This window comes from Phallusia mammillata, chromosome 7 (genome assembly GCF_965637545.1).
Source record: "Phallusia mammillata chromosome 7, kaPhaMamm4.hap1.1, whole genome shotgun sequence".
Taxonomy (NCBI): Eukaryota; Metazoa; Chordata; class Ascidiacea; order Phlebobranchia; family Ascidiidae; genus Phallusia; species Phallusia mammillata.
The window spans coordinates 8,339,553-8,356,687 of NC_137258.1; the positions used below are offsets into that span (position 1 = coordinate 8,339,553).

General features: G+C 38.3%; 1 protein-coding gene across 1 annotated transcript; it reads left to right on the top strand.

The window, feature by feature from the left end:
- Positions 1-575: 575 nt before the first annotated feature.
- LOC145238679 (FHF complex subunit HOOK-interacting protein 1B-like) lies at positions 576-17,104 on the top strand. Its single transcript, XM_080101920.1, has 23 exons — positions 576-823; positions 1,281-1,440; positions 1,620-1,732; positions 1,810-1,916; positions 2,130-2,288; positions 2,392-2,503; positions 2,635-2,793; positions 3,005-3,091; positions 3,851-4,018; positions 4,101-4,180; positions 4,515-4,707; positions 5,358-5,577; positions 5,879-6,041; positions 6,111-6,184; positions 6,605-7,021; positions 7,127-7,257; positions 8,565-8,672; positions 9,385-9,563; positions 10,321-10,466; positions 10,931-11,109; positions 11,480-11,651; positions 14,666-14,760; positions 15,371-17,104. The coding sequence occupies exons 1-23, from the start codon at positions 701-703 to the stop codon at positions 15,608-15,610; spliced, it is 3,585 nt and encodes a 1,194-aa protein (XP_079958046.1). The 5' UTR covers positions 576-700; the 3' UTR covers positions 15,611-17,104.
- The last annotated feature ends 31 nt before the right edge of the window (positions 17,105-17,135 follow it).

Below are 17,135 nucleotides of genomic sequence, written 5' to 3' on the forward strand. Positions count from 1 at the left end.
CATGACCATATTTTAGATTTTCCAGATGGAACTAAAAAGGGGTGACACTAAAACGCTAAATCACGGGAGATGGCGGGACGTCATGAAAACCACTGAATGTCATGTTAATTTGCTGACGGTTAGTGCTATTAAGGTTGGGGTGAGGTTTTATTATAGTAAATCATTAAAAAATGTCCCGTCGGAATATTCCACCACTGAAGAAAATATTCCGCAGCCGAGGAAGACTTTCCGCGCAAGGATTTTTGCCAAATTTCAGCAAATAGCTGAATCAATTTAGACAGGGACATTTTTTTATTCATATACTATAATAAAACCTCACCCCAATCTTTGGCACTAACCTTCAGCAATTTAACCTGATATATTCAGTGTTTCCGACTTTCCGCCATGTCCTGCCATCTCCAGCGATTCAAAGATTTAGTGTCACCCCAACTAAAGTATAATTTTTAAGAAAACTGTTTGGAATTTTCTTCGTAACATTGCGACCCTGTTATTAGTCTGTGTCAGTACAAATTGCTGATTATTGACTCGCGTTTCACAGTAACTTCTACTTATCATGTAACAACAAGATAAGGAATTAAATTTTTATTCTTTAGAAGTAGCGATACATTCAGTTTAAATTTAAACCGGTATATAATGGTTAGAATCTGGAGGTAACTGAAAGAAGATAAAATCTAAATGTGCCCAGGCAATTTATATTGCAATGAGCTGGTTAAAAAAGTTAAAAAAATGGGATGACCGTCCATCTCAGGAACAAACTTCACAACCTGCAGTAGGGAATCCAGAAACCATTTGTCTGGATGCGTTTAAATCACATTGGCAACAGGTGTGTTATGTTTTATTTTTATTCAATAAATATTAATATTTTTATGCACATATATATGTTTTATCTGTTATTTGAGTTGTGTACATAGATATATGTTGTCGTGTTAAATACATTTTCCTTATTTTTTTCCTTAGGTATGTGACATAATCAGTGCCACATGATAAGCTGCAGACAGTGCACACTGTTTCGATCTATAAGGCCTTATTAGTGCAGCTGGTGGCAAGGGATCGGCCACATTGGCTAGTGTGCGCCATACAACGGCACTCCAGTTGTTGGGAGTAACAGAGTAAAAACCCATGCCTCACCTACACTGTGCAATGCCACAACTGGACATACACCACAGAGGAAGCCTTTTAGGTCAAAACATTGTGCACTGTTTGCAGCTTTTCATTTATTGGCTCGATACTTTTACAGAGGGCCACATGTACTGTTAAATAAGTTTTCCTTATTTCCACAGATATGTGACATAATAAGTGCCACATGTCCACGCCCAGCATTTATCCAAACTAAAGAAACAGTGGTACCAAAAATAGAAAACATCACAAGTGATGATGTAAATGTGGTACGAAACTTGTTGGAACACATGATTTACCTTCTTGTTGAGGAACAGTCATCAGGTTTGTTAGACCCAATAGCAAAAGTACTTCCTAGAAACAAACCAGCACTTGTATAAAAGATATTTTGGAAAAATGGAAGAAAATGTTTTACTATTTCTTATGTTAGCAGTTTTATTTATTTGTTAAAATGGTTGGGCAATTCTTTTCTTAGAATAATTAGACTAAATTGTGTTTTACAGGCCAATTATTGGGACCAATCTTAGAGTTCGCTATTACACAGAACATTTTCCAAAAGCTGTTAAATTGGTGGGATGATGCATCATTGTTTAAAACAGAAATAATGCTAAATCTGGTAACTATGTGCTTGTAGTTTTTTGATTATGCGATGGATGCTGTTTTTTATTAACTTGTTATTGTATTTTTTTGCAGCTTAAAGTCTATGAGGTTCTCATAAGTCAAGCACAGCATTCTTTGCTGCATCACAAACAGCTTGTCAGCCCTATGTTAAAATTGTTGTCATGTAGCACATGTACAAGGTATATATTTTTTAACAATCAAATAACTAAAACATGTCCTTTACCTAAGGCTGAACTGTTTGCAGTCTGATGGGGTAAATTTACTGTTGTTTATGTAAACCTTTATTTGCTATGTCTATTTATCTTTAAATGTCTTTTATCTGCTATGTCTATTTATCAGTACATGTCTTATAAACATAAATTAAACAGAGAGTTAACAAAGCTATGGCACAGGTCAGAAGAATTAGATGCGCATATTGTTCTTCTCCTTAACCTTTTGTGTGTGTGGATGAATCGCGACCCAACATTGTTAGAAGTATTTTTCAATGCTTCTTCAGCCCATGGTTCTGCCAACTTTGTGATATTCTCTTTGCTGATTGACTTTATTCACAGGTAAGTTAATGTGGTAGCATTTTTGTACACTGTTAAGTAAATAATTACACAAAAATGCTGACACCTTTAGGTTTGTTGCCACAACTGTACATTTTCTTTGCAGGGAGGGCACTATTGGCCAGCAGGCAAGGGACGCCCTACTTCTGTGCATGTCACTGTCATCAGAAAACGAAAGTGTTGCCAATTATATTGTTCATCAGTCAAACTTCTGTCCTGTAAGTAGAAAACTAGTTGTCCATACACACAGCAACAACTTGTTCTGTTCACACACAGCAATATTAATTTCTTAACAGAACACTGTTTTGCATTTCCTACATGTGGTTTTGTAACTGTCAATCCATTTCAGGTGTTGGCAACTGGACTGAGTGCTTTGTATTCGACACTGCCTCGTCACATGGTTGTGCGGACTGATGATTGGCATTGTCTGCAAAGAAGTGATTGGTCGCAAGTCCCATCGCTGATTAACTTTATGAATTCATTTGAGTTTTGCAATTCTGTAATTGAAGTTAGTGACTTTTATTTTTGCCCAACTGTAATACATGTTCAACACATTTAAAATGTTTATATTTGTATGTTCTGTGTTATACTGTACTAATATTTAATTTATTTATGAAATGAAGCCTTCATTTTCAGTAGTTAATGAACTACTGTGTATTTGTACATATGGTGTAACAATGTTTTATTGAAAGAAAGTCTCACCTTTATATTGTATGTAGGTTGCACATTCTATTGTCGGTGAACAGCTGCTTGATTTTTTCTACAATGGATTTCTTATTTCTGTATTTAGTCCATCACTGCACAAGGTACATAATGAGGCTTCATTAAACTAAAGAAAGTTTATAAATCAGATTTTTGTCATTGTCAATTTTTACATTTTGTCATTTGTTAACACTTACATTTCTAAATGATGTTCAACAAATTAACTAGAAGCGCAAACAGACAGAGGACCCATCTAATGTAAGTCTTTCAGTGGATTGGCACATCAGCAATTATATTGTTACCCAGTGTAATTTTAATACCACACATTCTCTGTTGATAAGTGTAGGTGCCCAATTATCCTCTTTCTTGCCTAAATTAGACATCAATTGCTTTACAGCCACTGCTGGCCTTGTCTTTCGTCACAATATATAATATCAATTTTTCACATGTGTAAAATAATAATGTATCTTAATAATGTATTCATTTTTACTTGTTTAAGATTGTCCTTTGTATTTTATTAATGGCCTAATTTCATAATGCCTGAACGTTTTATCATGTGTAATTACCAAATCCCTTGTAAATCCTTGCAAAGTAATTCGATTTTGATTGCATTTTGTTGACAGATGATATTGTGATGTATGCTTGTCAAGCAACCAATTCTACGAAAAGTTTTTTTTAAATCAGGAACTTAAATGTAAATTCAAATGTCTGTGATCAATTAATTCTACAATGGCAACATTACAGTTGATTTGATTTTGAAACAAAATTTGCATTTGATTTTGTGTGAACAATATGCACACATTTAAACTACTGTATATCAAAACTGTACATTTTAACACAATGGCTCTTATTTGCAAACACAGACATCTGCAGATGAGGTGGTTGTAACAACAGCCTATCTTAACCTGTTTCTTCGGTCTGTAACTGCTCCACCATTGATGAGGTGCTTTCTTCAGTTTCTTTTAACCCATCGCCATGAGAGCAGCCTTATTATTAATACATTGATACAAAGAATTGCCAGTAATAACAGGGTGGGTGCCTTGTGCACTTTTATATTTAGATTCTTAAAGAAGATTGGTTCTAATGATGGTTTGTTGTATTATTTTTTTTCAGCTGGCACTTGTTTCTCTCTCCCTAATACGTACACTAGCAGATCTGAATTGTGAAGATTTAATGTTGCAATTAGTTTTCAGGTGAGTTTTTTTTAAATTGAGGTGGCTGTTTATGCATTCCAAATTGAAGACACAGTAAACCTTGCTTAATCTGGATCTTCATATAATTCAGACAGCACTTGAGGTACTAATGATTTGAAATGTGATAAGGCTTGAACTAATGGACATTGGTTAATCCTTTGCCTAATCTGGACAATTCTTTTGGTCCAAACTGGTTCGGATAAACCAAGGTTGACTGTATTTAAACATAGCTATCAATTTGACAGTAATGTATGCATAACATACATTACACATCAACACAATGCATAACACTTTGTACATTGATGCCCTACATGTAAAATTACTTTCTCTACAGACACTTAATCCCCTGTGAACATCTCCTGGTCAGCCAGCGTCGAGCTATATGTGATGTTGACCTTCACAATGCATCAGCAGCTCGATTCCTGGCTCTTACACCAGCAGCCTGCCTCAGTGAACCTGAAACCAAACCTGGTACTGAGGTGGATATGTTTAGACCTGTACAAGATGAACCTAATGCTGAAAACAAGGTAAAGTACAACATATTTTGCAACAGACTGAAAACTTAACAAATTTAAGTCATCCACTGTTTAATATATATATATATAATATATATATTTGACCTAATTGATAGGTATCATCAGTATCCAAAAACCCTATAAACTTGTATGTGTGTAAAACACCATATGTATACAGTTTATATGTTGAGTTTATATGTTGTTTGTGCGTTCAAATTTGGAATCTTGTCCCAATTTGGGTTGCGTTCAAAAGTCATGCATGCTTTAAATAGAGGTTTCCACTTTCCATACCTTTGTAAAATTTGTTTGTTGGGTTTGTGGTTGTTTTGATAATCACAGCCTAAACTGTAAGTAGTATTTATAATCACCAGTCACCACAGACTCAGTATGAACGATTAAGACAACAGTTGCATAAAATAATTGTCAGTAAACTTGGACAAGTTATTTCAGTACCTTATTAAGAAAGGCGACCAATTTAAAGTAGATTTATTTTAATAAGTTTGATGAAATATATTTTTACCCCCTATTACATTGTTGAAATATATATTTCTTAAATAAACAGTGGATAATTTCAGACCCCAAGTTCACTGACATTTTTTCATCCACTCTAATCCATATACCCATAAAGAAAACTGTAAAAAAATAACTTCGTTATATTTCAGATTGTTCCAGTCGCCGAGGAAAAGCCAGTCAGCCCAGCTCCTGCATCTCCAGTTTCCCCGGGTAATGTGGCGTTTCACTCCCTACAACCTCCATCACCACCGCATGATACGTCATTTTCTTTTCGTGGCAATAAATCGCCGCCCGCAATCGACGCTAATTGCGCGTTTTCAGAATACACCGTCAACGAAGATCTCTCTGTTACAATTAACATGCATTCAGGTTTAATTCCACTTCGTGATTTGTTACTTTTTTGTTCATTTTGTTTGTCAAAAGCAGGTACTGAAAAACGTATCTGTTGCAAATTTTGCATTGATTCGCACAGGGTCAAATCTAAGTGTAATTTTCATCAATCAAATGTGTTTTATTTTTTAACCCAAAATTTGCATGTAAATTTCACTACATCACAACACTTCGATTCAAATTTCAAAAAAAATGTTTTCCGCTGATTCCACAACATTGAGCACAAGTTTTTAATGAGTGAACACTTTTACATGTCGCTCCAAATTTGCTTGTGATTCAGCCGTTACCAGCGAGGAACCAGAATCGACTGGAATGCGGCTCCGCACCATCACAAGCCCAAGCACTATGGCTGAGTTTGGCCCTGACCTTAAATCCCAACTCGAACTCAACACGAGCTATATGGATTACTTGGAAGATGCAAGAAATGCTATACATCAGTGCAGGTGGGCTAATTGATGCTCGCAAGCATGTTTGCGCCATTGGTTCTGGTAATGTATTTGTTTTCGTTTCAGTGAGGCATGCGAGGGGTGGTCAGCTCCGTACGATGGTGTCAACCCACCACCTGATCCTATTGAAGAACAGAACAGTAAGAGTTTTGTCTTTGTTTTGTGACTTTTTACGACAAATCCAAAGCCAAGCACATGATAAATATTAGACTTACACATTCCAGGCAGTCGGTTGGCTAATTTAGTTGCACAACAAGAAGTTTTTGTCAAAACATTAGCGCGCTTGGGAAAATAATTTCGAAAACTAAACTACAATTTAAAGACAAAGTAAACATCGGTTAATCCAATGCGTTTGAACTAAAAATTGTCTGGATTTGGCGAAGATTCAGATTAACCGATATCGATTAGTTTAAGCCTCACCACATTACCAATTATTTGTATCTCGAGTTTTGTCCGAATTAGGCGAAGATCCAGATTAACCGAAAGTTTTACTGTATTTCAACTGTTGCTACAATATAGGCGTATGTTATTTTATTATAAAGCTTAAACTCCGTTTTTAGGTCCTGTTTCCCGGAGCACGCCAGTGTTAAACCGAAAATCGGAAAGTGAGACCAAAAAAGATCCGATCACCACCGAAGCGCCAGATACAGCGATGAGGGCGTTATCAGCTACAATGCAGGCTCTCGACCTTACTGCACTTGCAATGAACGGAAACACGACCTTGCCTGACAGTCCGGTGGCTGTTACCAATCCCACTATACCACCAGTACAAAGTCGTGAAGAGCTTCCTGTGGAGAATGTTACCGACAATGTTAGTGCGGAGACTGTGACCAAAAACAAGGACGTTAATGAGAACGTAAAATTAGCGGAACAGGAAAATGTTATTCCGCCAATGGATTTACCGATTTTGTCGTCAGAAGATGTAACGTCTTCACAACCCATTGTCGAAAATCACGAGCTCCAATCACCTACGACTGGTATGCGTTTTGTTTGTTTAGCCATAAAGGGCTTTTGGTATTGTGGCTTCAGTTGTGTTGTGTTTTCAAGATCTTCTGTTACAGTATGTGATTGTTTGTGTACAGAGAAACTGACAAAACCTCACTCGGGTTCAGTTGGCCAGGCATCGTCTGTTGACGACTTCTTCCGCAGTTTGATGGACATTGTTCCCAAGTCAACCCGAGAAAAGGTGGAAAGTGGAAAACTTTTAAAGCAGGTTGGTTATCACCATTTCCCTGTTGTATTCACGAGTTACCTGTGGTTCCAATCTGTGTATATTTTATCACTAAACAATACGTACAAATGATCGCAATAGGTTGTGTAATGTAATATGATAACCCAAAGTTCTTAATATAGGATCAATGTTTATTTAAAGCAGGGGTGGGCAACCTTTGTTACTGTGGGGCCAAATACAATTGTCAAAATTAGTTCGCGGGCCGCACCTGTGCATAACACAAGGTGATTTTACTTTGTTGCTTACCAAATATGCTTAACTACAAGTATAATTCGCATTTGATTCTAGCCACATATTGCCAGGTCGCAGAAAACTAGCATCAGGCGTATTGATCTGCTCAAAAATACATAATATTTGAACTCGTTTGCCAGTACATTTGAAATCCAAGCGTCTCTGCGGGCCGCACAACCTTTAATCAAGGGCCGCATTTGGCCCGCGGACCGCAGGTTGCCCACCCCTGATTTAAAGCAATGCAAAAAGTATGTCAAGAAAAACCTGTCACCTTTAGTCTTTTGTATTGAGAACAAAGAACCTTCCGTCACTGTCAGGTCGATTGTTTACGTCATTTGTCCTGTGACCAGGTTTCATTTTGTGTATCCGTGGTGGGGAGAGGAATGTTTTGCATTGCTCGGTTATTTATTAACCAAGCGCTAAGTCATATGTCCTTTGATTTGAAACTCGATGCTGCGCTCCTACTGTTGTTCCTATTGACATTACGCAAATGCACAGAAACGTCTACCAAAGGCTTGCATATAAAACGGGCCTCAACTTTTAAAATTTAAACCAACTCATCGATGTATTATACTTGTGACTTATAGGGATGTTTACATTTTAGCGTCATGTGGAATATAGTATAATCTAACATAAAGTATTGTCACAATTAGGGATGTGCCAAAACTGCAAATGTTCTGTTTGGTCGAGCACCGAGCTTCTCACGTTAATGCTCGGTGCTCGGCCGAGTACGCTCGGTGCATTATGACGTCACAAAAACCAGCGGTGTTTTTTTAAGCTGACATGCCCATAAAGTACGCGCTTTTCCACCATCTAAAACATTTGAAAAATCATTCGTTTTTGTTCATAGATACCGTTTCGAACACTAGTTACGTATGTTAGCAGGGCATAAATGTGCAAATTTAATGCTCGGGTCAGTTTGTGCAACTGCTCGGCCGAGCACCGAGCATCAAAAACAGCGATGCTCGGTACCGAGTACTCGGGTTCTGGTTCGGCTCGGCCCATCCCTAGGCACAATAGCTTTTTTGCGATGTATTTATGCATACCATGCGTTACAGACTAGCAACGCTGTGAATCCCGACGAAGACATCGAATCCGGCATAGAGGTTTCATCTGACGGCGATGTACAAAATACCAGTCCTGAACGAAACCTCAACGATGAAATCGTAAGTTTTCAACGTTGTTTTGTGAGACAAGCTGGCTGTATCGTTGCTTAGTACAAACACGCTAGTTGGTCAACATTAGGGATGGGCCGAGCAAGGACAGAACCCAAACACTCGGTACCGAGCACCGTTTTTTATGCTTGGTGCTCGGCCAAGCAGTTGATCAACCGGACCCGAGCATTAAATTTGCACATTTATGCCCTGCTAACATATGAAACCAGTGTTCGAAAGGATATCCAAGAGCAAAAGTCACTATTTTGCGTTCGATGGCGGAAAAGTACGTACTTCTGGGGCCTGTACAAGTTAATAAACCGCCGGTGATGTAAGCCACCTTGGAAAGCTACAGAAGTAGCGTGGAATTGGGAATGTTTGTGACGTAACAATATACCGTGCGTGCTCGGCCGAGTATCGTGCATTAACGTGAAGTGTTCGGTGTTCAGCCAAACAGAGCATTTGCAGTTTTGTCCCATCCCTAGTCAGCATTTCATTTTTTCAAGCACTCAGTGTTTCGTATAGAATAGATTGTAAATTTGTTGGTAAAGTGTTAGCAACTTCATGAAACTGAAATCATTCCACATCATAAATACATTATACAAATGTCACATTTGATCTGATAAAACTGATTTTACACCCTTTATTATCACCTGCCATAGCCAAGTATCTGTCTTGATCAAACTTGTAACCAATACCCATGCATATTTCGGCTTCTATTTAGTGTGGAGAAAGCCAAAGTCAACAGAACGAGGACACCATGAGTCAGGTGTCAGTTAACACAGCTGACATGGACGATGAAGACCCAATCAAAAACCTTCCCGCCCCACAACACAGCAGGGAACCTCCATCACCCCACGACGCTGGGGAAGAGCTGAGTTTAAATCATTCACGAAATTACAGGTTTGTATTATTTCCACCAGTGGTCGGCAAGCGCCGGTCGACGGCCCGGTTTGTTACCGGTCCGCATACTTTTTTAGATTAAATGCTTCGAAACATTGTGCCCATGTATCCCGGGGATGATAAACTAATTTATGCGTTTTCATTGCTAAATATATTTGTAGTTTCATGAAGGCCGGTCCGCGATAAATTTTTAGTTTCAAAAACGGTCCGCAGTACAAAAAAGGTTTCCGACCCCTGATTTACACTACAGTAAATTGCGTACTAAGTACCGTATTTTACGGACCATAAAGCGCACCCGATGATAAGGCGCACTGTCAATAAATTGCTTTGATTAGTTTTTTGTTCATACATAAGGCGCACCGGACTATAGAACGCAACGTATTTTAAGGAGTATGGGTTACCGTATAAAGCTCAGTAAAGTCCCGTATAAAGCTCTGAATATCACAGTTGGTAGTTGCGTTTACCGTAGTTTTTGTGTAAGACGGTGGTTTATTTATATAATGATAGTATCGGTACTGGTTTTGAGTGTAGCCTAGGCAATTAAGCACTACTTGATCCATACATTAGGCGCACCGGCTTATAAGGCGCACGATCAATTTATGAGGAAAAAAAAGGATTTAGATTGCGCCTTATGGTCCGTAAAATACGGTATTAGCCAACTGGCAATGTTAAACGTCCAGGTATTGAACTTGTGGTACATGTCACCAACTATAAGACACATGTCTTTGACTGATATCAATGTATGTTTGTTGAGTAGTTTTGCTGACGAGACTGACGACGAGTTCGATGACTCAGCATCTATTGCTTCCTCGTCATTTTACGAACCCCATGACGATTACATCCCAACCGAACTATCTGTTGCACCAGCGCTTCCACTCAAACTTCAAGGAATCCCATACACAGGTAACAAACAGTGCATATAGTAACATAGTACAACATCTCTCGCTCCATGCTGCATTCGTCTCTGTCGTTCTGCTTTCCTTTTTCTCTATGTTTTTCTCTATGTTATCTTTTACTGAATCGTATGTCTGTGGAAATGGGTCAAATTCTTCTACATACAAAACCCGCCACAAATCATTATCATTTGCAACGTTGTCAAGAGTTGTACCAGTTTGGGCAACGAGGCAAAGAGATTGTGCATTTGAGCTGAAAAAATGGTTTTAATAGACCTGAAAACAATGACAAAATTCCATGCAGTATCTAGAGTACAAAAATTGTGATCGTTGTGTCCCAAAAAGCTAGATTTATTGCTGCAATAAAACATCAACGCGCCCCAGGGGCCTTGTATATTACACCGCTGTTGTTTGCCAAATTAGTATTGTTCCGTGGGGTGGCCAACATATAATAAAATACTGCGTTTGTTCCAGGTCCTTTGATGGGAACCTTGTTCGCTAAACTGGACCAAATGATCAACAATTCTCTGTACGAAAATCTGCTTCTCACTGGTATAGTGACGAGGTTGGCCTGTTATCCACAACCTCTGCTGCGCTCGTTTCTCCTCAACACACAGATGGTTTTTCACCCGTCAGTGAGATCCTTGTATCAGGTAATTTTTACTCCCTTAGGGATTTTCGTAAAACGATAAATAGAAAATGCAATTACATCAGATAGCGTATTGTATTTTAGGCGCTCTGATTTTTCAATTTACCCCCCTTCGTTGCATTTTCATTGCTGAAATTTGGCGTTTTTTAACATATTACTTCTGATATGAAAACTAACGTCTATATATTTGTCAGAATTTACTATTTGAATACCAATTTGTTTTTACGCCACAGTACTCCTTATTATGGCAGTATAGTTAATAAATTTTTGTCCTTACTAAGTATGTAGTTGTATTCTTGTGATATTGTGCCAAATTCTTGAGTCAACTGTTTTAAAATTTTGCATGGTTTGAACTTATATTTGTTAACTTGTAGGTGCTCAACTCCGCTCGCAACAAGATCGACACTTATGCTGCCCAGATCGGCGATTTTCGTGTTTTAGTGAGACGAGCACAGAAGTACTTACTTGCCAGGGGGACGATCCCTCTGTCTGGAGATGCACGCACTCGCAACACTGTGCAGGATCGACCAATGCCAGTCCCCAAGAGTAAGTAACAAGTTTTGTGTCATTCTGAAGTTGTTTGCTTGTACGTACAATCTTTTACATCCGGAGTTGTTACCTAGGGGTACGTAAACCCCTTACGGGCAAGAAGTACTCAAGCAGAAGGTACGAGATAATATGACGAAAAACAAGCTCTTTTAGGCCTATTTATTTTTTTAAAGTTGCAGTATAATTTAAATACAATACATAAAACACCACTGAATATGTAACATAAATGTCCATTTTATTTCAAAATTTTATGTCAATACTACTATTAGATTTAGTTCAGTAGCGAAAGGGGTTTCGAAAAAAAAAGGTTGGAAATAGTTTACAATTTGCCAAGGAGTTAATGGGTGTTTTGTACTCCTAGAAATCAACAACTGTTCGGTGTGTTGCTTAGATTTTGCTTCTTACATTTCAAGTCAAATAAGCCATTACCTTCGGCCATCATTGTTTAAAGCAGTGGTTCTCAAACTTTTTTATTGTCGGGGCCAAATGGTATTTTTTAAGTGTGTTAGGTGCCGCAAAAAACGAAACCTTGAGAAATTACTAAAGATTATTACTCTGAAAGCTAAAATAGCAATTTTTGGTGGTTTTCTGAGGTTTGGTGCGAGCCGCAAAATAAGTAGTTGGGAGCCGCATGCGGCCCCGAAAACCGAGTTTGAGAACCACTGGTTTAGAGCGTTGCTTACCCTACAAGCCCACAAAAAACTTAAGGATCAATAAAAACAAACTTCTGAAGCAACTGGTCGCTGGTACATATTGCACGACTTTCAAACTGGAAGTTTTCCGACATTTAAGTGCAAAACGTAACAACATATAGGATGTTATGACCTAACGATCATGCAATATTACGGTTTTCATTGGTGACATCGTTTGTTTTAAATAATTAATGCTTGTCGCACACAGATGCCAGTCACAAGATGCCTGACAAATTTCTCGGTCATTTTGACGTTGGGCAATAAATATTCATAGCTTAATCACAATTGTCATGCGTGAAAAAACGTTTTCTACAATTTGTTTTTGTCTAATCCCTAAATTTCTCCCTATCCGTGTGATTTTCGCGGACCTGAAATTTGTATTTGCGAATTATTTCTGCGAAACTGGGTGCAATTATACTTGCATTTTGTTGTGGTAAGACGAAATTTACAATCTTTTAGTTGTTAACTTAGATTTTCAATTTGCTGAAATATTCTTTTAGGTTGAACAATGCATTCGACTTAGACCACGAGTTGAAAAACGTTAAAGGTCCGTTAAAAAAAGTATGGAAAGACTGATTGCTATTCAGTAAAAAACACATTAATGAAGTACCTAGCATTCTGATAGTCATGTGTGAAATTAACTACAGAAATATGCGTGTAGAATGGTACACCGTAGTTTTGTCCCATGTTATTATGGGTCCCCTTGAAGGGGACACATATTGTTTTTGTCTATATTTTTTTTTCGTTTTTCGTTTTTTCTTTCTAACGCAGATTTGTTCCCACGTTTTGGTCAAGAAAGAATGGTTCAAACTTTTTCAAATTTACACACATTATAGGTATTGGTCTCAAGATGGTCCATGTGAATTTTGACCCCGTTGGATCCCTCGGTTCACCCACAGCCCCCCAAAACGTATTTTTTTTAAAACGGCTATACTTGCTAAAGTACTTCATTTAGGAGTTATATGCTTTGGTTTTTGGTGCAATATAAGGTCTTTCAAAGAATTTTGTACCTTAAAAAAAGATTTACCCATTTTCACCCCTTAAACCCCCAAAATATTCGTTTCTATCTAACCCTGGTTTGTTATTTGCGTTTGGTCAAGAAAGAGTGCTTTAAATTTATTCAAATTTACAGAGATGTTAGTTAATAATCCAAATTTGATCCTCCTGAAGTTTGACCCCAAACGACCCAGCGGTTCACCCACAGGCCCCCAAAACGAAAAAAATTAAAAACGGCTGTACTGACCCAAGTACATAATCTGAGGGTTTCATGCTTTGTTGGTTGGTGCAATGTAAGCTATTCTAAAGAAATTTGTAACTTTTTGTTGGATTCACCCATTTTTACCCCTTAAACCCCCAAATAATAAGTTTTGGGCCAGAAATACAAGCCCTAATGTGCTGAAATGTTAAACAATTGTTTGCAGTAGGTTATTCGTTTAGTATTTAAAAATTTGCCTTAATCGGCCAAATAGTTACTTTTGCGGCCCATAATATGTGTACACTGTCAGTCAGATAGAAGTCTCAACTCTCAAGGGAGACGATTAAGGCGGGTGAATGCAGCGACAGTGCTCAGCTTGACGTCCGCCGGACGTTTTACGAGACAGTCGTGTTGGTGATTAGATATCAGCTGTTTTTGCGCAGCTATGCTATGTCGTTTTATTAAGTTATCAAACACATTTTCACTTTTGGAAAATTGTGTTTAAAAACTGACATTGAACGACAATATCAAGGTCAAACCATGAGAATAAATTGAAAGTAATTATCCTGTTCTTATTTACTGTTTTTTGTAATTATATATATATGACAATAATGATGCAAAAAGAAATGGACAAAACTTTTAAAGTTGGGTTAAGGCTAAAGTTGGTTAAGTTTTTCCTTAAGAATCTAAAAATAACCAGGATGTTTGTTTACCATAAATCCGCACAAACGCACATGTGGGGACCCATTCGTTTTTGCTTGCAAAAACAATCATATGTGTAGATCAAATGATGTGTATAGTAAATTGGGAAATATCTAACAATCATTGTGCCCTATTTTAACTGTTACCAATTCGCATATGCATATGTGTGGGGACCCATTAGATTATGCTTGCAGAAACAATTATGTTATAAAGTGCCAGGAAAAAGATAGGGACCCAATGAAATGTAGGTGCGAAATATATATCCATTATAAATATAGTAAATGGTATATGTGATACATCGTTAAATATGATATAGTATATATAAACTGGCAATATATAGGAAAACCACTATTCTAGTTTAATAAATAATATTTATGTAATGTTAGACAAAGATACGAAACCTTTTTTGTTTTTGTCTTTAGTCAAAACGCGGACTTTCGGTGACATGTTTATGCGACGGAAGCCGAAGGACAAGAAAAAGGGCACCCTGCTTCCCAGATTAGAAACTCTACTAGAGGTAACTATCTTATCATTATTGTCGATAGCTGATGATCTGTACAACCAGCAAATTACCAAGAAGTTAATAGCAACCATATTCAGCTATAAACCCCAGTTTTAAACATACCTACAGCTGCCAAGCACTTACCCAAACAGTTTGTTTGTTTGAAGTTTTCTTTGAACTTCTTGTATACATGTTTTGTGTACATGCATTGAACAAACGTTTAACTGTAGTGCCATTAAAAACTACCCTAGGGCATACGGCCAATGTCTTGTCACCAGCTGCACTGATGAGGGGCAGGAACTCCGCCGAATGGTTCGGCGCGCCTGACCCACAGACAGACATAAAAAAATGATCGAGATTCGCCCCCGGGAGTGTCCTGGGTTCGAACCCCGTGAAAAAAACGGCACTGATGAGACCTAAAGGGTCGAAACAGTGTACACTGTTTGGTGTCTGCACCTTACTACCAATCATTGGCCTAATGCTTTTTATGATAAACACTGTGTAATTAGGCACCAAAAACGGAAACGACTTGGTTTGGTTCTGTCATAGTTTTTTTCGCTTTTACAGCGGGAAAGTCCGTCATTCGATTAAAATATGTTTAACCATGTAATTTTTAACCACAAAGCGTCGTGGACGAACGAAGTCCAAAGACAGCGATGTCAGTGCCGATGCGCCGCAGGAGGGCGCTAACCAGACCGCGTCTCAGTTCTACGTGAAGCAGTCGATGCGGCAACGCGAACGGGAGGAACGAAAACTTCGGGAACTGAGGACGAAAAACGCTGTATATGCCAGCATTGTACTTGCTGAGTTTTTAAAGGAATTGGCAGCAGTAGCCCAAGAACACGCAGTGGCTTATTGTGCTTAAAATGGTCGGTAAGGTCGATAAACGCAGACAAGGTCTAGAACAGGGGTCGGCAACCTTTGTTACTGTGGGGCCAAATACAATTGCCAGAATTAGATCGCGGGCCGCACCTGTGTATAACACAAGGTGATTTTACTTTGTTGCTTACTAAATATTCTTAACTTCAAGTCAAATTCGCATTTGATTCTAGCCACATATTGCAAGGTCGCAGAAAAATAGCATCGGGCGCATTAATCTGCTCAAAAATATACAGTAGTTGCCTCGTTTGCCTGTACATTTGAAATCCAAGGGTCTCTGCGGGCCGCATTTGGCCCGCGGGTTGCAGGTTGCCCACCCCTGGTCTAGAATGTAGGGTCTTGGAACAAGATGTGTGTTTTTGTTGGAAAGTTTTTGCAAGCCTTGAAAGATGTGCAATTGCGTGAAATGTGGTTGGTTTGTTTGTACAAGTGATTTTATTCGGCGCTTTCGCTTATAATTTACACCTCGCTTATTAGACAAGCCACCGAGGTACAGTTTGGCGCCTTTTATCCAACTTATATATTCTATCCAAGTATTTTAACACCACTTAAAAGTGCATCATTGTAACTAATAGATATTATATCCATTTTTAACGATTTATTTTTTCACCTGCCACTAATTGTCTTTTAAGCATCCGTAACGCCAATCCATAATTTCCGGACCTCCAAAGGTTCTTAAACAGACGTGCCTTTCTTTTTAAGGCGTTCATGCCTTTTACACCCTTTTCAATGCTCATTCGATTCTTTATACGTCGCTTGCCACATTTTTGTTTCGCCGATTTTTGGATTGCATAGGGTTTGGTTGGCGTTTATCAATTAAGTGATGCACGAGAGGCATGTTGGGTTAGTGTACTAAGATATCTTGGAATAGTTAGCGTTTATTCAAATGAGCATTGATTTTGCACAGATTTCACATTTGGTTTGGGCATAAGTATCGCAATTAGTGATTTCTCAAATTTGTATACCACAGGATTCGCTGACCAATTTTAGGATATGTAATTGTTTCATACGCTTTCCCCAGAAAATAACATAATTGGACAAAAATGTATGGTAGAACCGCGTCGTGGCAAATGTCGTATACCCTATCGTGTTCAAAGGCGACCGCTCGATATATTACCTGACATATTTCTATGTATACATTGTACTTGTATATGTGCGCATTCGCAATTTATTACCCACTTCTATGCATGTTGTCTACGCACGGGTACGTCGCCATCTGCTATGCGGATCATCACAAATTAACAAACCCTATCATCATGCTGTACAACGAAGACTGGCTATCGGCGTATTATGAGACCTTTGCATTTTTTGCTGCTCGCTTCAGCACAATCACGTGATCTTTGGTACTCGATGATTTCGCCTTCTTCGTTCTCGCTCAGAATTTCTTTCATGCCAGGAATATTAATAAACAAATACAAGAAATGCAGCTTTTACACGACAGCTTTTCGTTTTCAAAAAATACACCTTTGCCGTTTGGTTATTTTGGTATTTGAGTATTGTGTGGGCTTGAT